At 38.2% G+C, this 24798-nt stretch overlaps 1 protein-coding gene and 1 long non-coding RNA gene across 14 annotated transcripts; one reads left to right on the top strand and one right to left on the bottom strand.

The window, feature by feature from the left end:
• Positions 1 to 1276: 1276 nt before the first annotated feature.
• On the bottom strand, positions 1277 to 19299 carry LOC149768757 (uncharacterized). 13 transcript variants are annotated; one of them, XR_016396607.1, is made up of 10 exons: positions 18951 to 19205; positions 18764 to 18856; positions 18471 to 18558; positions 18175 to 18394; positions 15300 to 15454; positions 4794 to 4889; positions 4600 to 4673; positions 4377 to 4488; positions 3865 to 3985; positions 1279 to 1728 (listed from the first exon to the last, which is right to left on the bottom strand). XR_016396607.1 is itself a non-coding variant. In XM_089925699.1 (7 exons), the coding sequence occupies exons 2-7, from the start codon at positions 19007 to 19009 to the stop codon at positions 15081 to 15083; spliced, it is 741 nt and encodes a 246-aa protein (XP_089781825.1). In that variant the 5' UTR covers position 19010; positions 19218 to 19299; the 3' UTR covers positions 7794 to 15080. The 13 variants fall into 13 exon arrangements, 7 of the variants coding, with proteins under 7 accessions (XP_089781834.1, XP_089781825.1, XP_089781826.1 ...); XR_016396606.1 differs by having other exon boundaries at positions 1277 to 1728; positions 3865 to 4488; XR_016396605.1 differs by having other exon boundaries at positions 1277 to 1728; positions 3865 to 4889.
• Positions 19300 to 22348: 3049 nt separating this feature from the next.
• Positions 22349 to 24587, top strand: LOC149768756 (uncharacterized). The gene is made up of 2 exons (XR_016396604.1): positions 22349 to 22627; positions 22997 to 24587. It is a non-coding gene; the product is annotated as an uncharacterized LOC149768756 (long non-coding RNA).
• The last annotated feature ends 211 nt before the right edge of the window (positions 24588 to 24798 follow it).

Genomic DNA, 24798 nt, shown 5'->3' with positions numbered 1-24798 from the left:
TGTGATAAATACACTCCCTTCTCCCTCTAGATAACGCGCGCCGCCAATTTCTGAAAACATGTTTGGGTACGAGAGCAGAGCTGGTTTAAGTAGTGACGCGTGGCTCCGCAATGTGGACTTTGATTCCTATGATAACGTATGGATTCTTTTTATCATTGAAGCTGAAGTAATGAATCCTGGTTAGTTGATTATAGTGAAAAGTATGTTTATTTTTTAAAAGATAAAAAAGCACTTTGGCCTCGCTTGTAAGCGATGTACTATTTAATGTAGACATTGCATTTATGTCCAAGAGTTTTAAGGCAGTACTTGATTGTAGAATGGTAATCAAATAGATTAGCCATCACAAACTTTAATCAATCTTTTAAGTTATTTTTTATTTACTTGGTTAGTAAGTCAGCGTCAGCCAAAGGATTCTCATCTCTCTTGTTAAAATAAAGTGCCCATGATAATTATGTTGATTATAGATGCCGTTTTTCATCAATTGACCAAAATAACTTTTAACATCTTAAAATACGAACTTTATTTTCATGGTTAACCAAGCATTGCGTTTGCCCCCGGTTAGGTCATGAATTTTCCCCCGGTTATCATATAAGCAAGCATTGCGTTTTCTCGGATTATTATTTTCCGGAGAAAAAAAAAACATGGACTTCAGGTTGGATGCAAGAGCTGTCAGAGCCGGTCGAACCGCAGGTGAAGTGGAATGAATGGACATGGAAGGTGCAGCATGGATAAGGAGAGGGTGAGTTTAGGAGTGGTGGTGCTGACCGGGGGATTGGGGTCAGGTGGACAGCTGGCCAGCAGTAGTTGGGGTTCCCAAAAATAATTTAAAAGGCGCTCACATGGGCGCGGGCGTTTGGGGGGGGGGGGGGTGGCCGCGCTTCAGACGATTATGGCGTCGCAGGAGCCGTACGATGGGGCTCCGACGGCTGACAACGCACGTTTCCCAGGTTAGGAATTTTACACCTCCCCCCTCGTGGGTCCCGCCACGCCATGCTGGGAGGCGGGCGGTGGTCATCGCCGCATGTCGTGGCGATGGAAGCTGTGAGCCCCTCACACCGGAGCAGCTGGTGTGCCAGCTCGGATGCCCCCTCCTTTCCCACCGACTCCGACGGCCGACGAGGAGATGACCCCATGGAAGTCTTTTGAATCAAAGGCCCGTTGTTGCTTGCAAGGAACAGCAAAGAAATATATATATATATATATATATATATATATATATATATATATATATATATATATATATATATATATATATATTGTGTATTGTATTATATTATATTATATTATATGTGTGTGCCTATTCGCCTCTTTCATACATTTTTTTTTTTTTCTTCTCTTGTATAAAAACATACAAATACATGAACTTTACATTCTCTATTTTCATTTTCTTCTGCTTTTTAATAATCCGAATCTCCCTTTCTCTCTCTATGCACAAATTTTCCAGCCGAGACGAGGTCCATGGTACGGCCACTTCATCCATCATGGTCCATCCTGCGGGGCCCACCTACCGTGTTAAGGGGATTAGATCTTTGTCTTGCAGAAGCCCGTACCAGGTCCTCTCCTCAAGAATCTAGCCATCCACCAGTCCGGCCATACCGCATTCGTGCCAAACGGTGATTCTTTTACTCCAGCGAGGAAAAGGCTAATCCACACCACAGGGATATAATAAAATCGCCTTCAACTCTCTCCACCGATAAAAAAATATCCCAGCAATCGACGACCAGTAACCTGCATCACATGGGACAGTTGTGCCACTCAATCCAGAACTATGATTTTGAGTTCGAAAAGGTAAGCGAGATGATATCACATGCTATAAAATTGACAATACTCCTAATCCTTTCATTAAATAACCAAGGTTTCTGTAAGCAAGTAGGCAGATTTTGCATCGCTGGATGACTTCTTTTTAAGACCCCGGAACAAGAAAAAACATGATGTGATTGCAATTTTACAACGACCTACTTCCTTGCCTTCATTCGTGTAAATTGATGTTGGTGAGACAGGTGTACTCCATTCAAACTGCAATATTTAGCATGCCATGTGTATCGCGTATGGAAGATTCTAGCGTCGTATTTAGCATTTAAAATCCTTTGTAAGGTAATGCAATTAACCAAATGCTGCTGATCAATAGCTAAAAGAAAAGACTCCTAATAAAAAATTAAAATGAATCTCTATGTCATACTAAGAATGATTATATAATTACGTAGATGCCAGAACATATGATTATCTAAGTATTCGTCCTTCCAAAGCTTGTGCAGAATTCGTCTTTCAACAAATGTGATTTCTGCAATCTATAAATTGAAAACAAATATGCACCTGTAAGAATGTGTATCTAAACGAGTCCATGCAATGCACACAAGAATTTCGCATTCTTAAGAATACAGCAACTGCCGAGCTTTGTTGACTTTTCTAACTAGAGACTCCACATAACACCGGAAAAATAAGCAATGACACCATCATACATAAAATTGAGAGCTAAATGAACCTCTATATTAAAGCAAGAGGGAAGAAAAATTATAAATCAGCATAAGGATATACACAATTTTGTCAAAAAACCACTCTAATGTAGTCCTCTTTCTTTTCTGGGTAAATTCTAATGCAGGCACATGACAGCGAGCTTCAGTAATTTACTCACGCTTGTTACCTAAGCAGACCCTTAACCATGCTCTTTGTAGTTGGCCTTATGTTTAGGGTTATAGAGAGATGTAAACATTCTGCAATGAGAAATGAAATGATCCTGTCGATGATACTCAGTGTAAGCAAATATCATGATGTCTCAATCCCCACACCCCCACCCCCACCCCCACCCAAAAAAAAAAACGTCTACAATTATGAGAAACCAGCATAATTCAGTATCTTGATTAATCATACTGCTTGACAAAAAATAATGAATATCTATCAAACATGACATATGAAATAATTGGACTTTTAGCAATTAATAGAGTACTTCAAAGAAGGAATAAACAAATATCATTGGCTTTCGACATTAGAGTTTGAACTAAACGTTAAGATTAGGGACGGGGATCAAATGTGTGCTTACTAAGTTAAATGCTTCATGTTTGTACAAAACTGAGTAAGGCGAATGAAATGTAACCTTCTAAGACTACTACTGTAGGATTTCTAAAAAGGAAGACAACAACCTAAATCAGAGCATTTATGAAAAGTCATAAGAAAAGATTTACCAGAAAAGTCATAAGAAGTTAAGTTATACTATGCATACAGATCAGAAGCTCTGAAAGAAGTTTTCTTTGGATATTCATCAGAAAACTGACTGAACAGGGAGCACAGTTGGAAAACGCATTGCATGGTGGTAGCATGTCTAAAATGAACCTCAATTGAAAAAATTCTTCCAAAATGAAACATTTTGTCCATATCCAAGAATTGTGCAACAAGCACTTACGATCACATGGGCCATATGTATTTAATCAAACATTTTAACCAGGCAAGCCTTTTCCGTCTATAAGTAGTCAACTTTATGGAACAAACTGTAATCAATCAAGTTTTGAGAACTTCTTTAGCAATCAATATAAAACTTAATATGCACATAATGGTAAAAAAGTGTATCCTAATTAAGGCGTGTTTCCTATATTCAAATGTTTTCCAACATGTTTCTGAATTATTTTTCAATCTTCACATGGTTATCTAAATTGCTACTTATACATATGAGCTGTCCCATCTATAACCTATTTCATGCTTCCATTCTGTAAAAAAGAATAATTTTCTGATTCATTGCATCTAATCAGCAAGACCAAGCATCAAGAGTAGGAATTTAAGGAAAAGCAAGAAAATTGCAATTTTATAATTGTTAGAAATATAATAAACCAACATCAAAAATGCAAATAAATATTGCAGTGGAAATTTGCATACCTAACAATCCCCAAAATTTGATCCTCCAAGGGTTGTTTCACGTGTACCAAAGCTTGATCCGCCAGAGTTTCTACTCAATGAAGGAACGCACTACAAGAGCAACGTCTACTATTTCCACAGCCTGAATGCCCCAACAAAAGAGAACACAACAAGGAGTAAGAAAAGAATTTTTGTTCATGTGTGTTTTTTTACTAGGAAGGAGGGGGGGCTTTATATAGGCCCCCCAAAACCATAACTGATGGCCGGATTTAATCCAGCCATCAATGGCTATTATTTGGGTGGGCAAAACGGCATATAACGCCTGGCTTAAAGCCAGGCGTTACTGCCAGCTAGGGGGGAGCGCCCACTGAGGGCGCCCTCCCTTTATTACATCTCCCACTCACACAATGAGCACAACCCTAGTCATGCATCTCCTTAAGTGTTCTCAATCTTGTTCATACTAATAAACAGGTTGTACAACCACCGAGCATACATGTAGAAAATATATGGGAGCACTACACCAAATCTCTTACCAGAGAACACCAGCATAGCAGCATCTCTCTGTGTCTCGTTATGCCCTAGACCCATTCAGACACACCAGATCTCGCTGCGAGTATTGGTTCTAGGTTTATTCAACTTCCTCAGCTTTTTTTTTGATCAACCATGAGACAAAGTTAGCAAAAATATCAAGCCAAATTGGGGAAGTTAAAGTGAAGAACTAAATCATCATTTGCCGACAAGGTTTTGGTACTCAACCAATAGCTCAAGGCTTGCACTGTTTAAAATTGTTGCCTCACTGAATGTTGTTTCCAAGAAGCAGTAATCCCCCTCTGCTTTTGCATTTGTCATAATCAGGGTGGAGATGGTAAGAAGAAGGGCAAAGTTTTCAGACAGAGAACAGCTAGTAATAACAGCAAGCTATGAAGCCATGATGTTTGACGATCACTTACCAGCTGTTCATCAATAAGTGGGATATCTCAATAGGAACATCTTAAACCTTCTGATTCCCATTACCATCACAGAGTTCAGAAATAATCAAGCAAGTCCTAAAAGATATGATGAAAAAATCAGGAAAAAAACCATGTAAATATGGGAAACGCAAAAAAAATGAAAAGAACAGGCAGATCCCACCATACACCAGAAGAACTCCAGAATAAATGGCAGATGTCCATAAACCCCAACAGAAATAAATTCTCTCTGATATACTCCCAGAAACTTGGGGGGACAAAAGAATTGAGAAGTATTTTACCTTTTTCTTGAGACAAAGTAAAAATTTCTCAAAATTTGCACGCCAAAGTACTTCATTCTTAGTAATCGCAGCTCGAACCTCTTGATCCATCTCTAAAGCCCCATACTTGCGTTGTTACAAATTATGCAGATTTAAGCAAATAAACAAATAACTAATGTCTATTATGTACTAATGCATAACATCACAAACAAGCACATCAGCGAGTTCAAATAAACAATATACATAAAGAAGTTTCTAAATGCTCAAATTGAACAAACATTTATCTTTTTTTTATAGAACTACACAAAAAGGCATCATAGTAGTAAGTTCCATAGGAGGGGGAAAAATCTTGTATTAAATTATGTAGAAATTGTTAATAACTACCCAAAATCTCTCTCTCTTCCTCTCATTTTTTCGCAGGATAGTTCAGCTTATAGGTCAATGGTTTCCATGTAAGGGATAATCCATCCTCCACCAAAGCCCTCCAAACCCCACACCCACCCCCTGTGGGCACATAGCCAATTTAGTGTCTACATGTGTTAAACTACACTTGGACCAGGTCATATCTACACTCAACCATGCCTAAACCAAAAAGCTTCAGTTTGACCTGAGATGGACCATCCTTAAACCAAGCTAAAACATCCACATTCTGGACATGTGAAAAATACCCCTGTGAAAAATCCCTTGGACATGTGGATACCCAAACAGAAACCACTCTGCAGAAAGAGAGGGGTATGAGCCACGAACTTGCAAACTCAACCCTAAGCTGAATATATCACCCAAACTCAGAGTACTCATGTAAAGACGTTACACGACATAGATATGTGTATGACTTGGATATGGATCTGAAAGAAAAACCAGGGGGAATCAGAAGAATCCAATGCTAGGGTACACACCCACACAAAAAACTCCTACCACAAGTCCATGTAGCATACTCCTACACTTTGATTGAGAATTAAAAATTCCACCATGAGTACATACACATTGTAATTTTCCAAATGTTGCTTCTTTACCTTCTTCATGACTTTATAATGCAATCCAACCACGTATTGTTATACATTTGACCAATGTGCTTAAGAATTCAAGCCTAACTTGCTTCCAGAAGTAAGAGACATCAAGGAAGTAGAATTATTTCAAGGTCAACTCAACTTCCAGAAGTAAGACATCTTTAAGTATATTCAACATCTTCTGCTTAAAGCCTTTTTAACAATGGGCAGATCCATCATGCATCTATATTTTTTTTCTATGACACCTTAAAGGGAGAAATGACCGTCCTATTTTACATCCATAATTTGGTCTTCGCTAAGAACTAAGAACCTTATCTCTTGAGCTCTATCTTATTGTTGCTGGGAAAATGCAACCTTCCAGTTTCAGAAATCTCATCTCAAATGTACATGAGCAAGTTTTAAGAGATCTTGTTATTTTTTATGCAATTCCTGATCTGTTGTTGCTCAATGTCTTCAACATGTTTCATTAGTTATGGCCAGTACAATTGCCTCATGTCTTTCACTGTCCAAAATGTGAACATAAAGGTAAAACCATTATGGACAAGACATCATGATCGAACCAAATAACATAACACCAAACTGACACAGTACTGCTGGAATAAAGCTTTCCAAGGAAATACCCCGGTTTATATGAGATCGCATGTGTAAAGTTTCCTTCTTTTTACAATTCAATAAAAAATAGCTATATGGATAATATACGTGCACAAGGCATGCGGTACCGACTGTACCGACGTACCGGTGGGCATCGGTACCGGTACGGTACCGAACCAAACCGAGCCGAACTGGTACGGTACCAATGGGGCTAAAAGCCAAAAAAAAATTGTAGCCGGTACGGACTGCTCGGTTCGGGCCAGTAACGGTTCGGTACGGGCCGGTACCGAGTCGGTATGGATCGGTACCGGTCGGTACGGGCCGGTACGCATCGGTACCGGTCGGTATGAGCCGGTACGGTTCGGTAACAAAATATGTAGCTGTACCGTACCGGTATGTACCGGCCGGTACCGACCGGTACGGCAGACCATGTACGTGCAGCATCTCTCCTCTCATGTAGATAAGTTTGTGCACCAACTTCTTGAGCAAGGCAATGATGGGCTTGAAAATATTAACAAAACATGAATTCACTTCAATGGTGTCCTTAAAACTGAAAAAGCTCTGCTTATGTAATCTTGAAAATCCTTTTAAGTCTCACAATGCATAGGTTTCACTTATAAAATATTCACAATAAGTCAGTCTAATAGCAATATGAACTGTCAAACAAGCAAAATGAATTCTAACCATCACAAACAACTTTAAACAATAAAGACAAAAATGCCCCTAATCCTATGTAGTAGAGATGGGCACTGGGCCGGGCCGCCCACGGCCCGGCACGGCACGGCACGAAGCGGGCCGTGCCTGGCACAGCCCGCCAGCTACAGTGCCGGGCCGTGCCTGGCACGGCCCCTTTGAGAGGGCCGTGCTGGGCTAGAGGGTCCTGGCCAGCGGGCCGTGCCTGGCACGGCCCGCTTCGGGCCTGGGCCGGCACGGCCCGGTCTAGGCCCGCGGGCCAAGCACGGCACGGCCCGCGGGCCAGCACGGCACGGCCCATAAGGGCCTGGGCCGGGCTGGCACGCGGGCCTGGCACGGTCCGGGCCTGGGCCCGGCTCGGCCCGATAAAAATTAATGCTTCATAAATTTTTTTAATAAATTAATAAATATTGAACACTAAGAATTTATGATTTATGAATATAAAGCCACCTTAATGGTGGGGGGTTTGGCATAGACCCCTACCAGTTTATTAATTTAAATCAAAATGGTACATGAAGGGAGGTTTGGACCTTGGTCTGACCTCTAGAATACAATAAGAAACTAAGAAAGGGCCGAGGTTTGGACCTTGGTCTGACCTCCAGAATACAATAAAAATGTACAATTATAAAAAATTAAGAAATCTTACTAATCATCAGTGATTCAGTGAATCAGTATTCACTCTTCAGTCTTCAGTCTTCAGTAGTGTTTGTATCATCATCATCAGAGGATGTTGTATTATGTCCACCTTTATCTTGAAGTCTTGCCTCAGCATCCAGCCAATCCTTGAAGCAGAGAAGCATCTCCACCGTTTCGCCCGTCATCCTACTTCTCTTTTCGTCAAGAACACGCCGACCTGCACTAAAAGCGGATTCCGATGCTACCGTGGACATCGGCACAGCTAAAATATCGCGTGCAATTGCAGACATAACAGGATATTGATTTCTAACACTCTTCCACCAAGATAATACATCTAGATTCTCTATTTGATTTTCATCATATGCAGAATGAAGATCATTTCGTAAATAAAATTCTAGTTCACTACTTAAAGATGAAGAAGATGAAGAGGAACTTGAAGCATGTGTGTGTCTTCCCTGTGCAATGAATGAAAAAATAGATGACGAACGAGAACTACTAGAAGGAGAAATAGAGGTTTGTATTTGTGTTCTAGATCCACGAATTTTTTCATCATATATAGCATAAATATCATAAAGAAGTTTTTTTACCTCATCTTTAGCAGATTCAGCATCTTGATTCATATTTTCAGAGTATGCATCAAGTAAAATTAGCACGCCATTTAATTTAACTCTAGGATCAAATACAGCAGCTAAGTTATGCATAGGACATATCCTGTCCCAATACTCATTCCATTTAGATTCCATTAGGTCAATAATAGGCATTAAAACATCATCATATCTATGTTCTGCAAATTTTTGACTAATTATATATGCTTGTTGTAAAAATGAACATGAAGTAGGGTAATAAATACCAGAAAGAACATTGGTAGCATTATAAAAACTAAGCAAAAAATCTTCCAAAATTTTTCCTTTATTCCAATCAGTTTCAGTCAATGTAAATCCTAATCCACGATCATTAATATATGCACTTAATAAATTTTTATATGGGTATGCATCATGTATCATGCTATATGTGGAGTTCCAACGAGTAATTACATCAAGTTTAAATTTTTTAAAACGTTTACCATGATTTATGCATAATTCCTTAAATTCTTGAAGTCTTGATCTAGAAGCATGAATAAAAGAAACTGCATTTCTAATTTTTGAAATCACATCTTGAATCATGCCCATGCCAGCTTGAACAGAAAGATTTAAGATATGACATGCACATCTAATATGCAGTAAATTTCCATCTAATATGGGATGCAATGAGTCTTTTAATAATACAACAGCAGAATTATTATTAGATGCATTATCAAAAGTAATAGACATAATTTTATCATTAATATTATATGAACATGCAGTTTGATAAATTATATTTGAAATTTGTTGCCCAGAATGTGGAAAATCAAAAGCACGAAAAGCAAGAATACGTTTATTTAATTGCCAATCATTATCAATATAATGAGCAGTAATGGCAATAAAACAATTACTACCTACAGATGCTGACCAAATATCAGAAGTTAATGAAATTTTTACATTTAAAGTAGAAAGTGTTTCAATTAAATTGTTTCATTGCTAAAAAATTGGTCATAGCTACTCTTCTAAATGTACGCCTACTAGTTCTTTTGTAAGCAGGTTGTAGGTTTAATTGAACATATTCTTCAAAATTAAAAGATTCACATAAACTAAAAGGTAATTCATCCTTAACTATCCATTTTACAAGTGCTTTTCTTTGATTTTCATGATTATATGCAAAATTACCTACAAGTAATCCCCCTTGTATATTAAGGGTACTTTGAGTTTGAGCATGAGAATCATGCATCCTATGACTCTCTTGATGTCTTTTTAAATGCCCTGTTCCCCCACTACTACTACAACTATAAAGTTTGGCACATTTTTTACATTTAGCTTTCCAGACTCCCTCAACCATAACTCTATCAAATTCATTCCATACAGTACTAGTCCTCTTACGAGAAGAGGTTTGACCTTCACTCGGTTCACCAGTTCTAGAGGAACTAGGAACAGGGGGTTGGGGATTAGTTTCTTCTCCCTCAGAAACAGGAATGCCAAACTGACTTTCCTCAAAAGATGACATATCTATGATTAATTCAAAAAATAAAAACTAACCGCAAGGAGGAATTGAGTAGAGGGTCGGAGGGCAGAGGCAGAGCCGAGATTCCGAGCTTCCTCTTGTGCTCTCAACAGAAGCGACCTTCTCTTCTCAACAGGAACCTCCTCTTGTGTAGCACTTGAACAAACTAAAAATTAAATTGCTAGAAGAGCACTTTAGAAGAGAGAAATAATAGCAGTAGAGAAGGAGAGAATGAGAGGTTTGGTGTGGTGAGAATGAGGGAGGAATGGGCTATTTATAGAAGCCCAAAAAATTTTTTTTCCCAAAATACCCCTCAATTCAGCCGTTATTGGACTGTTGGGAGGGGTAAAAGGGTCATTTTCACGAAAATAGCCGTTGGAAACGGCTATTTTCCTCCCCCCTCTCCAGACGGGCCGTGCCTGGCACGGCCCGTCTGGAGCCGTTACGGGCCGTGCCAGGCACGGCCCGTTTGGAGACGTTGCGGGCCGTGCCTGGCACGGCCCGTTTGCGCCCGTTACGGGCCGTGCCTGGCACGGCCCGTGGCGTGCCGTGCCCGGCCCGGCCCACCAATAGAGGGGCCTGGGGCCAGGCCGGGCTGGCCTTCCGTGCTGGACGGGCCGTGCCAGGCACGGCCCGTTTAGTCTTTGGGCCCGGGGGGCCTGGGCCGGGCCGGCCCGGCACGGCCCGTTGCCCACCTCTACTATGTAGCAATGTTCGACACTAGATGATTTTATCATAAAAAGGCTGGAAAACATTAGGACTTCTGAATTCTTCACGTCAAGCTATCCCAAAAGCATAGTTAGTCAAAAATGAATCTGATTCTGAAAGTTCAATCTCAACTGAAAAAAAAAAGTGATGAAGATCCTAGACACATCAAGATGCATAGGAGGGCAACAAGACTTTGGATTTCCTTAGATTTAATTGTTCGCAGTTAATTTTATGTATTTTCCTTTTATTTCCGGTTATTTTTATGTGTTAGTGAGTTTATTTGGAAGCGAAGGATGAGATTAAAAGATTTCGGACATTATTAGATAGTTTAAAGAGTGGAATTGCTGTAGTGATACTTTTTACAGCACCGTTCACACTACAGTAACCACAACTTATCGGGTTGTTTTGGGATTAGAAAAGATTGTTTGTGTTTCTTTTTCTTATATACTTGGGTCTTAGAGTTATGAAATCAGTTTCTACGCAGAAGATGAATAGAATACCAGCTTTCACTCTCCTATGGTGTGATGCCCTAGAACAAGCATGAGGCTTACAACCCCCAGTGTGATTCCTAGGTTCCAGAGTGAGTCCAGTATCATCTTTTATCCTTTCATTTGTTCTCATGATAATCCATTCGTTCTTTTAGCTCTTTATTCTTTAGATCTATTTATGTTTTTCCTTGTCTCAGTTGATTTCAAATTGTTGTTCTTGATACCTAAAGAGGCCACCATCCGATCATAAATTTTACTACATAGATCGGTAGTTTAACAACCCTTTACCTTTTATTTCTTTGTTTGGGATCTTAGCTCATAACTTAAACCCTGGATCCCAAATCCTTAGGCTAGATCACACTCGATTAATTGTTCTTTCCTATAGAAAACTTATCTTGCTAATCGATTGAACCAGATCTAATGATATAGTATAGTCAAGGGGAGAGTACCGATCAGGGCTGAGGATGAAATGACAATTGCGAGGGACTTGCTGGAATTTCAGTTAAGACCTGAGTTTTCAATAAATTTGAACTATGGAAGTTTAAATTTCAACACTAAACTGATAATGGATGCAATGATGTCTTTAGAGATTATGCAACTAGGGCTCAATCAGGGAACAAGACGGTTTGGAGGTCCTTAGGAAGGATTTAATGCCCTGCTGTCCATCAAAATCAGATCTAGTTTTCATATCAATCGATTAGCAAGGTAAGTTTTCTATAGGAAAGAAAATTGATCGAATAGAATTTAGCCTAAGGATTTAGGATGTAGGGTTTAAGTGATGAACTAATATTTAAAATAAAGAAATAAAAGGTTTAAAAGGGCTATTAATCAACTGATCTGTGCAGTAAAATTTATGACTGGATGATGGAACAGCAATTTGGAATCAATAGAAAACAAGGAAAAACGGAAATACTGAGAAAGAGCATGGATTATCATGAAAAGAACAAATGAAAGGCTAAGTCCGGAACCTAGAAATCACACCTATGGTTGCAGCCTCACACTTCTTCGAGGAAAAGCTGATATTGCATTCACATTCTGCATAAAAACTGATTACATAACTCGAAGACCCAAATATATATAAAAAAAAACACTAGCAATCATTTGTAATCCCAAAACCACCTCCCATAAGGTGTATTTACTGTTCATAATTACTGTAGTGTGAGCACTCCTATGAACAGTACTGCTATAGTATCTCCAGATTCTCCACAATTTAGACTATCAAATAAAGTCTGAGATCTTTTAATCTCAGACTTCAACCAAATAAACCTACTATAACCAAGCTTTCCAATACCAACACCAAATCCCATGCCATTTTGCCATCAGAATGGTATGGTATCACAGTATAGTATCCGTATCAACTATCAAGGGTACAATTCTAAGCTAACAACTTCTAATAAAACAAAAAACCATGAATATCGATCGATACAGCCAGTACGGTACAGCCAATACACACCGATGTGGACTAGTTTCACATCAATACATTGTTTCGATGTCTCGGCACCCATAGTGGTGCCGATTTCGTGCCGGATTGGTACAATAGTGGTTATACCTCCCATTTTAGCTGTTTTTGAAACCATAGTTGATATGAAAACTAGATCTGATTTATGATAGACAGCAGGGAATTAAATCTTTTCTAAGCACCTCCAAACCATCTTGCTCCCCGATCGAGTGCCCTAGTTTCATATTCTCTAGATTCATCATTGCATCCATTACCAGTTTAGTGATGAAATTTCAACTTTCATAGTTCAAATTTATTGATAACTCAGGTCGGAACTAAAATTCCAAGAAGTCTTTGTAAAAGTTTTTTTCATCCTCAACCCTAATGGGTATTCTCCCCCCAAATGTCCTACATCAAAAAGCTCTTTTTTGGACAATTTAAACCAAGGTCCGCCGTATCGGTACCAGTTGGCGTACCAGTGGCGGCCCGGACCGGTACGGACCCCGTACCGATCCCGTACCGGTTCTCTAATAATAAGCTACTAGTACCGGATTCCACGCTAATCCAGTACCGGTCCCAGGCCGGACCGGTACATACCAGCCCATACCAACTAGTATGGACCGGTACGGCAGACCATGATTTAAACAAATCCTCTCAATAATATGATAGTTGAGAAAGCCTAAAAATAGACATGAAAAATATATAGAGGAGCAAAAGTGATGAGATACATAGATTGCATTTTAATTTCATTAAATGAACAACAAGAGAGAGAGAGAGCCGAAAGTGAAAAGACATGCCAAATGCATTTTAATTTATTAAATGAAAGAGCAAGGAAATTAAATGAACCATAAATGGTAGTAAAGATACTTCTTTATCTATATTTCCAAATATCAACCATGCCCTGACATTGGACAAACCTGCTAGAGCATACAGATGACATGATTTCTCATAACTTTGAGTTGACATGAAGTGAAAGGCTTTAATCATAGGCATAGGAGTGGACATGAGCTTGGCGTTATCATCAAAAGACAAATTCAATCAATACCAATCTGTCCAATCAATCATTTGGATATCTTACTAATGATGATAGGAGTAACAATTAACCCTCTGGAGTTTAAACTTCAAAGTCAAGAAATCTAAAGAATTTATATATGGAAGAAGAAAACGGACACATCCTCTGGTTGGACAAAATTGACTCTATCATCTCTTGCTTAGCATCAGAAGGTTCCCTTTAAATAAATTCACATCATGCCTACTTCTAGACTTGTTGTGGATGAAAATAATAATACTAATGAAGTGATGAAATCAAAAATAGAATAAATATGCTTCTTCAGTTTCTTCCTGCATGATGTTTGAAAATGGTAGCTGCTAAAAGGTTTAATATGAGGTTGCATTCACCAGGGTGAAGCATTCATTGTCCAATTTGAAATCCACTTCATGGATGATGTTACCTTGCTTATATTAAAAATATGCAGTCACGTTAAAGACAACTTGCAATGGAACTACATGTGCACAACTATTACTTGTCTACAATAAAGATAACTTGCATGTGGAGCATAAAAGCAATATGCACCTGCATGACTATCAGTTCTCTGAGGACACCTTAAATTGCAAGAGACCACTAATACTTGTCAAAGAATGATTTGCAACCAGCAATTACTTGCCTATACAAGTCAAAAAAAATTCTTGCATGCAGTAATTACATCAACAACATTAACCTTCACAAAGCATTAACCTGCCTTTGTTTGCCAAACTTCAAATTGGTTGTCTGTACAGAATGGCTTCTTGCATATGTCAAATTAGACCTTTTAGAAACATTTATATTCAATACTTGTTTTTCATGTTCTTCTTTAGATGATGTTCCATTATTTTTTTCTGAAATTTTTAAGTAATAATATCAAATTTCTCAGTTTTTTTCCATCTCCAGCGAAATTGGTTGTTTTTTTTTGATGAAACACTAGGGGCGTTCTGGCTGAAATATTTAGCTCCTAGCCAGTTAAATCTTATCAAACCTTGAAAAATATCAACTGCAATTCATTTTCTCAAGATTCAATATTTAAAGAGCAGAAACTGTCCAAAAAGAACAATATAAAGACCAGGCAGTTACAAATAATGTAGCAATTCATGTAATAGTCTTTCCTAATCTTTGAAGACAAAATAGTGCTAATGGGAACCATGCATAACAAGAGTTTGCATCATGAAAAGGAGTTGTTAAACTGAAATATCTGCTTATAAATACTGAAAATCAGTTTAAGAATGGAAAGGCAATAGATTTACATTAAATTCTGATTCTAATGATTAAAGACACAAGCAATAAATTTGGACCAGATTTTCCAACAGCAAAATATTTTCTAAGTATAGTTTTTATGATCTCCCTAGCACCAAGCTCCAAGCTTGGCCCTGCACAATGCAAGCTTGCAACATAAGGACCAAACACTCCTAGAAAAATGTCTGCCAGATGCATATGCGCAAAAGCTTGCAACAGGATAACCAAAGTAAACCTGAAATGCATATTTACAATGGATAAAATCGCTTGACTGGCAGAATTAAAGCATGTCATTGGGAAGTCTGTTTATGCTACCAAAGATACCAACCTTATCACCAACAGAGACATCTGGATAGTGATCGGTCGATTTTATATCTGTCAATTCTGTAGCAGTATCTGCAATTTCAAAAAATCTTTCAGCATCCGAAAGGGCTGCAGCTATCATAGCTTGTTGTTCTACAGAAGGGGTTTCTTCACAAGACTGTAAAACAAAATACACCAAATATATCAGCTCCTGTCGCACTGTTGCAATGAAATAGCAAACGATAAGGAACTAAATTCAACCCAGCAAGAATTTCTTGCTAAATAACCACCACGGTCCTGAACATGGGTAGTAAAAGAGCTTCGTTAGTCATTTGTAATACCACACTATCACTGCAGTAACCAATAAAAGCTCTTGTCTGAACATCTTTACAAGGTCGAACTTGAAATATATGCATGTCTTATCAGTAGCCCTATAAATTACACTGACTGGGGAAAGCATTCAGACTCTGCAGTGAACATATGTATGAAGCGCCCGTTTTTAGCAAAAAAATACAAAAACTCTGCAGTGAACATAGATACCTTAGGAAAATGAACAAAAACTCTGATGCTATAATATTATGGCCTGATGGGAACAGAAAAGTATATGCATCTGCATGAACATTCTTCTAAATGTTCAGGGCACGACAGAAGAGGAACGTAGCAGTGTAACCAATTCTCATGAAAAATATGCCCAAGATGCAAGCAGATCTGCATGAACATTCTTCTAAATGTTTGCATAATAAACTAAATATTTGATCCAAGCATAACATTTTCCCAACACCGGTAAACAAGGCTTTCCTTTAATTTGTGTACTCTTTTCAACATTCACTATTACAATGGGACAAGTCCTCAATCAAAATACTTTTCGAAACCTCTCTTTTGAGGTTTGTCTCATTGTTCCCAAAGACAAATTTCTACTCAAAAAGTTGTCTTTACCATATTATATATGGACTCAAGCTAGCAATTTTCAATGGTTTCATGATACCATTCTTGAAGTTGCTTGATTGCTACATGTCTTCTACATTACACTCATTCTGCTGCATAGCACACTACTATGTTCTGCCATTATTTGTCATGTTACTTCCATAACCACCCGCTTAAAGCAATATGGAAAGCTTTAGTTTCAGATAAAAAAACTCAAGTACATTCTCATATTTATTGGTATTCTGTTCTCTTGTCAAGGGTGACCTATTATCACAACATAAGTGCAACACCTTGTTAATCAATCATGGACACCTGTCTGGTTTTTATGACACATCCTCTAAATTTGTGCTCGATATCCTCAATACAAGGGATCATTTGGATCCTTCCAACAATCTCTAAAGGTTTCACATGTCACTTGTGTGGTATGCAGCTTCAGTAGTGCGTCTCACACTAATTGATCATGCATTTTTCAATGGCTATTACAAACTTTTTTAACTCCTCTTTACCCCCTCTTCACTGATGTGGCCCCTTACTAAACTTAATGGTGCTAGTGAACCTATTATTTGGTGTCTAACTAATGCATCAATATTTTCCTTAAGAACTAGGACATCTCTTTAAAGAAGTTATCTAGATTTGTCACCTCTTCCTTAATTTCTTACAAGTGACGATCAATATCCCAAAAAATCTTAACTAATAATAGATGCCACTTAAATTAATGAGTAGATATTTCATAACCAAACAAAACATAACTTTGAATTTGATCCATATGCTCCACTTTTTAGTACCTTGTCCACCAAGCTACTAGGTAAAACTCTTGTTCTATGAGTAGATATTTCATTAGACTTTGTGTCGCTTATCTATTCCACCAGGGTAAAACTCTTATTCTATAACACATCGTGATTTTGAATAGGGATGCAAATGAGCCGCGCAGCTCGCAAGCTACTGGAGCTCAACTTGAGTTCAAGCTCGACCTAGCTCAATTATTACCGAGCTCAAGTCGAGCTTGACTAGCTTGAATAGTTTTTCAAGTTGAGCTCGACTAGCAAAAAACTCGACTCGATAGCTCGTGAGTCTAGTCGAGTATATATATTTCTAATAATATTATATTTTATTTATAATATATATTATTAATTTAATATTTGAAAATATAATAGTTATATTTTTTAATCTGAACTAACTCCTAACTTTTAATTAATGATGACCAAGGCTCGAATTCGAGCTAGAGCATGACTCGGTTGATATTCGAGTCGAGTTGAGTCGATCTCGAGTATTGACTTTTTTATCGAGTCGAATTCGAGCTTGGATATTAAAGCTCAATTGATCTCGAGTCGAATTTCGAGCTTGAGTATTTTAAATCGAGTCAAGATCAAGCCTCCGACTACTCGGCTCGGTCTCAATTGCACCCCTAATTTTGAAGGATGAAGAGGTATTAAAGAAATTGATTGATTATGGTTGTGTTGAGATCCTAAGGCCCAATCTTGTATTTAATATTCTTTACTGAACCTTGCTTCTTTTTCATAAAGAAGCTACTAACAAGTTTTTGTTGTCTCTAACTTATATTTTTAAACAAAATTACCAACAAATTTCATAATGCCAGATTTGGTATTGACAAGTTGATAAAGAGACTTTTCAAGCCACTCTAGTAACAAGTTTAAATGTACAAAATGATATATAAAAAAGGAAGAATTAACCTGCACCTTCAAGTAATAGTAACAAGAGGTGATGTGTGATTCAAGGTGTCTTTCACTTACGGGTTACAGTTTTTCATACTAATTCAGCATATAACAATATGCACATTGATTTTGTCTCCATTGTCGATGAATAGAACAAGTGAGAAAGAGATATTCATAAAGCTGATCCATTTAAATGAAATGCAGTCGTTGGTTACATTTACCATCTGAACATTGCAGATCAGCGTCTATGATTATCAGCAAAAAGCAAAACATCACACAGAAACATCAAATTGAAACTTATCTTAGAACTGCATTTTCTTGTCGATCTAGTTTCATCTTGTGGAGGTGGCTCAATGAAGGGTTCAGGTCTTGGACAACGTTCCACATAGCGTGCACTTACAAGTCCCTCAAAATTTGCACGCAGCCCTTCCCGCACACTTACACTGACTAGAGATGATATGAACACCAAGACAGTAACAATCAAGAACTTCGGTAAGGTAAGATTCCAGAGGTAGATCTCATACTGAAATTGGACAGGAATTTTGAAGTCAGAAATAAACCGCTAATAAGTAGTGGAAAAGAAAGGAATTAGTTCTCACCATCAGGTTTAATTGAGGTTGCTCGTCGTACAAGTTGCTCGAAAGTAAGCCTACCATTCTGGAGTAACCCCGAAAGAAGAATTTCACACTGCAAGAAGTACACGTACCTTGCTCACTGTTTGACGAAAACTAGCCCATGAAAACAGATGGGCTTTCTATTTACTTCAAGAAATTGATCAGAAAAAGAGCATTAAATTGAAAGGATTCAGGTGCCAAATTAAATCACGAGCCAAAAGGTTAAGACGCTTGGAAAGAATCTGATGACCGAGCTGGGGACCGAGATCGTCCCTTACAACGGCCAAGAACTTGGAGAATCGCATTCAATGAAGGATGTTGTCGAGAGGGCCATGTAATGGGTCACCGCCTTGGTCACACCCCTGGCCCACCTTCCAAGAATAAAGAAACAAAGATAACAAGGTCAGAGGGAGCCAAGATTTGGTCTTCCATCGATTAAGAAAAAAACAAAGATAAAGAACGAACCTGGTCTTGGAGAGGAGGGAGGGAGAGGGTCCCGCGGTGGAGGAGGCAGCTTCATACATTCTGTGAAGAAGAGGAACGTGCGTTAGGAGAGAAGAGAGAGGAGGGTGACGGGTGGGGAGAAAGGAGGCGGAGGCTTATGGCGACGAGATCGCCGAAGTGGGCGGTGATGAGGGGTGACGGCGAGTTCGAGGCCGTGCTGACCCGCCATCGTTTCTTGGATTCGCTCCAAGAAGGAGCGGAGAGAGGGAAAGAAGGAACGGGAGGTACCTCTGGTGATGCGGAGAGAGGGAAGAAGGAACGGTGCATGCGATGGAACGGCGTCAGGACGGGCGTTGGGGGTATGCCATCACCAAACGTTCGCATAAATTATTTTAAAATTTTTTAATATATATATATATTCTCTTAAATATATAAAATTATATAAATAATTTTATAAAATTATTATTTTATTTGTTATATATATACCCCTGCTATCTAATGTCGTTAAAAAACAAATGGCTTGAAATTAAAATACATAAAATACCCTTATAAATAGATATGCAAAAAAATAATAAAAATACGCATGCAAACAGCAACTTCGCGAGCATATTTATGCAATTTCTCATATTTACAAAAGTATACATTCAAAAAGATTAAAGCTCGGCTGAGATTTACTAAATCTTTCATGATTTAGTTGGATCGACAAGTTAAAAAAAAAAAAACTAAGTCATATTGTCAATTTTCTTTATTTAAGATCTTAACTCGGTCAAGTCAGAATATTAAGTGATCATTTTGATAATACTATTCTTTATTTGATTTTGATATAATTATCATTGTTGTGTCTAAAACATCTATATATTCTTCATTATTTTGAGAAATTAAAGTATATTAAATTTAAATTAATTATAGATGCTTATATTTGTAAAATATTTTTAGTAATTTATAAATATTGAGTTATACGAAATCATGCGACATGATAATATTAATTTTTTTTAACCTTTTTCATCAAGGACAACTAAATTATCATTATTAAATTTTGATAATTTTTATTAAAATTTTTAAGTGTATACCCTCCTGAATATATGAAATTGCGTGAAAACTTTTATAAAGTTACTATTTATATATATATTCTTATAATTTTTTTCCGTGTCTATCTATAAAGTTATTTCGGTCATTTTAAATTTATACTATTTATTTTTTAATAGTATTGGATGGTGCGGATACATACATACATACATACATACATACACACACACACATATATATATATATATATATATATATATATATATATATATATATATATATATATATATATATATATATATATATATATATATATATATATATAATTTTATATGCCTTGGGTATATCACATTATTAATATCCATGGCAGTCAACGGTGAGGTGCCAAGCTATCTTTTCAGTTGAAATCTGTTGGTGCTAGCTATGAATACCATGGTTCAAATTTGAACTTTCTGGCAATGTTTTAAAAGCGGACGAACCGGAAGAGGGAATGGCAAGGGTCACCGGTTCAATCATTCAGTCAACCAAAATCAAACCATAACATCATGATAATATAATAAATCTGTTAATTATTAGCTATATACAAAAATAGATTAAAGCTATAAGTATATAAATAAAATCCTAAGAGCTCTAAATATAACATATAATTTCACGACCTGAAATGACATTATACTGACAAAATGGTGAGTAAATAAATGAATCAGAGCAATCGATATTACATCATCAAGAATGACGGATTGAGCTTCAACAAAAAAATCACAAAATATAATATTGTGCAGGTTTCACTTTGATGCTTAAATCCTTACCACAAAGAACTTGTCATTAACAAAACTAAACATTAAAACGATATAATTGAGCTTCTATATGTCATACTCAGTACCATTATACCATATCAATGTGCGTCACGTGCATCATTAAATATCCATCAATTTAACCAAATTAGATTATTAAAACTAGATCCATAATTGGAGTTTGATATTGTTGGATTGCATCACCTCCACTGATTACTGAATTGGGGCAGAGAGAGAGAGAGAGAGAGAGAGAGAGAGCAAGACAGGGCATCCTGCTGTCACCGGCTAGCTTGCCACCCAGCTCTTGCGGCAAGAGTGTAGAGAGAGGGAGGGAGGGAGATATTGTTGCTCCTAGTAGGCCTGCCACAAATTTCCAGCGGGCAAAACTAAGAGCAAAGGGGTCGGTTCTTACTACCACCAACTGACTTGTCAGCATGATACGTCGTACTAGTCCGAATCGGATAATATATGACGTACCATATTGTATAGGTTTGATACCGGTACTTCGTATAAATGTTGTACCGATACTCGGTACGACAAAGACACTCTGTATCATACCGCACCGATACTGTACTAGTATGGCATCGGTATGAAGTTCAGTACCACAACGGAGAATCTTGCTTGTCGGCGATCATGAAGTAAAGAGAAAGAGGAAGAGGGGTAGGAAGGAAGGGAAAGAGAGAAATAATCATAGAACAAAGAGGACAACTATCGAGTTGCCATGGTAAGATGGCGGCGAGGATTATCTATCCGCTATCTTTTGTCTACATCAGCACCGGAGGGCTCGAAGTTAGAGTGGAAGAGGAGGTGCTAATGGTTTTCTACTCTGGATTGCGGTCGGAGACCCCACCCTATCTCTAATTGCAAACAGTGAATGAATCAATGGTTATCGTGGTTCCATTCCGGTTTTAGTGATAAAGGATGGCTTTCTATTTGATTCAAAGATTTGTAGGTTTATCCAGACTAAAGTCTTGGCCAGATGACGGTTCAAGTGGCTGGTTCAGTCTGAATTTTGTGCATAGCTTTCAAGATTGGATGGTTTATGAGAGTTTAGGAAAGAACTACCTCTCTCGTTACGTAACTCACTATCCATGGCTCTATTTCAATCAATAATAAAACTAATAACAATATTAGTATTTATTTTAATAATGTTGGCGGTGATAACTTGTTATTTGTTTGCAGCATTTATTAACTTATGTTTTTCTACTCAGAAAATGCTGAGTATATTAATAATATGATCATGACTAATGGCCCTACTTTATATGTCTCGGATCTTTTTTTTCTCTCTTGTTTCCGTTGTCATGTTTCTACCATGCATGGAGGCCAATTTTTATAAATTAACATGACCAAGTTTCAATGTTTGTAGAATCTAAAATTGAAGAAGTATTGGTTGGTTGTATTATCCAACTTCCAATGTTGGATTGTTTAAGTTTAATTATAACCTCTTTTTATCAGCCAAACTTTTCATTCAATTCAAGTAACTTAAAATGGAAGATCACATATCTTATTCAATAATTTGATTGTAATGACTCATATTGGAGCTCTTTTGACTCCATGTTAGCAAATTTAAGACTTAGGGCCTGTTGGGGTGGTTCTATATACACCCCCCCTATTGCTAAGGACACCCCCCAAAAACCAAAAAAAAAATACCCAAACTAACCTTTAGTGTAATTACCATATTGCCCTTGAAATTTTCTCAGTACACCCCCCCTTCCTCCTCCTCCGTTTCGTTTTGAAAAAAAAAAAAAAAAACACCCCTCAAACCCCCCTTAAACCCCTCGATCCATTTACATCGTTTAGGCGATCTTTGAAGGAGATTTAAGCCCCATTCGAAGCATGGACAAGCAACTAGTGATTTGGGACGAAGAATCGGCCGCAAAGGTACGTGTTCCACCTTGTTTCGAAATTTTTTTTTTTCACGGTTCGTGCTCCGTTCGGCACTGAATCGCCGAACAAAAGGCTTTTGTTCGGCTGAACAGTGCCGAACAGAAGCCTTCTGTTCGGCAACCCTCAACCGAACAGAAGCCTTCTGTTCGGCTGCACAGTGCCGAACAGAAGGCTTCTGTCCGGCACTGTGCAGCCGAACAGAAGGGTTCTGTCCGGCTCTGTGCAGCCGAACAGAAGCCTTCTGTTCGGCACTGTGCAGCCGAACAGAAGGCTTCTGGTGCCAAATCGCGTGCCGTGCTGAATTTTGTGCCGAACAGATCCTCTGATTCATTAATTCTTGGTGATAAATTATTTTATATGTAGGGCTATGCTACAACCGAATCGAGTATAATTGGATCAGAATTTGTACTGGATTACACAAGCGAATTTACAACTTACGAGGTATTATAATGTATTGTGCAATTTTGTATTAGTTTAGCGAGCTATTTTTACAACTGTGTACTTACATAAATTGTTTAATGTATAGATCTTCAAGAGTAGAGAGGACTTGTGTAATTGGTGTCGTGAAGCTGGGAGGCGAAATGGTTTTGTTGTTGTAATCAAATCATCCGATGCAGGTACCATTTCTAAGAAACCTAGAATTACGTTAGGTTGTGAGAGGGGTGGGACGTACCGAACCAAAAAAGAAAAGCGAATAAAGACTGCCTGTGGGACAAAGAAGTGTGGATGCCCTTTTGCATTAAGAGGAAAGAAATTGGATACTGCGGATGATTGGATATTACTGGTCGTATGTGGAGTGCACAATCATCCCGCTGCAGAGAATCTGGAGGGGCACTCATATGCAGGGAGATTATCTGAGCAGGAGACGGAATTGTTAGTGGATATGTCAAAGAGTTTGGTTCGTCCAAAGGACATATTATCCACATTGAAGGAAAGAGATGCCCTCAATGTTACGACTATCAAGACTATCTACAATGTACGTCAACGGTTTAAGGTTGTAGAGAAAGCCGGGAGGTCTGAAATGCAACATCTATTAGGTAAATTATCAGAGGCTAAATATATTGAGTGGCATAGGAATTGTACTAATACGGATGTTGTGCATGACTTATTTTGGGCACACCCTGGCAGCATTGATTTGTTCCGTGCATTTCCCCGTGTGTTGATAATGGATTGCACGTACAAGACGAATAGGTATCGTCTTCCGCTCTTAGAGATTGTGGGGGTGACATCTACTGACATGACATTTTCAATTGCTTTTGTATACTTAAATTCTGAGCGGGAAGAAAGCTATACTTGGGCATTAGAGAGATTGCGCAGTGTCATAGCTGATGATGTTTTGCCTGAGTTGATTGTTACAGATAGAGACTTGGCTTTGATGAATGCAATTCATAGAGTATTTCCTACTGCTAGACATTTATTATGTAGATGGCATATTAGTAGGAATGTTTTGGCCAAGTGCAAAAAATTTTTCGAATTGAAGGAGAAATGGGATAAATTTATTATGAGTTGGAATATACTAGTGCTGTCCTCCACGGAAGACGAGTATAATGATCGCTGGAGTGCACTGCAGAGAGAGTTCGGTACCTATCCAGATGCACTACAGTATGTGTCAGATACTTGGCTGAGCAAATACAAGGAAAGATTTGTTGCGGCGTGGACGGATACATGCAGGCACTACGGAAATGTGACGACAAATAGGTATCACAAATAAAGACTCATTTAATTTTAATTTGCCTCAATTGTTATATCTAACTTTCATTTGTTTACTAGGGTCGAGAGTGCACATGCAAAGCTCAAAAAGCAGCTTGGATCAAGCCAAGGAAGTTTCGAGTCATCTTGGACTAGAATACATGGATTGATTGAGTTGCAGCACAGCTCCGTTAAAGCCTCATTGGAGAAGAGTTTATTGGTAGTGCAGCACAACTTCAAGCCAGCTGAATTCAAAGAGTTGCGAGGTTTCATATCTATAAGTGCGTTAAATCATGTCCTCGCCCAATCGAAACGAGCCAATTCAGTTGGGTTTGATGATTCAAATTGTGGGTGCGCTATTCGACGCACACATGGTATACCATGTGCTCACCAGATTGCGCGGTACAGGGTGGAAGGTCGGCCCATTCCTCTCGACTGCATAGATCCTCATTGGAGGAAACTTGATATTGTGCCTA

The sequence above is a fragment of the Phoenix dactylifera genome, chromosome 1 (assembly GCF_051530095.1).
Source record: "Phoenix dactylifera cultivar Ajwa chromosome 1, Ajwa_hap1_PhDact_Kaust_v1.1, whole genome shotgun sequence".
In the NCBI taxonomy this organism is placed as follows: domain Eukaryota; kingdom Viridiplantae; phylum Streptophyta; class Magnoliopsida; order Arecales; family Arecaceae; genus Phoenix; species Phoenix dactylifera.
This window is presented reverse-complemented; position numbering and strand designations above follow the sequence as displayed.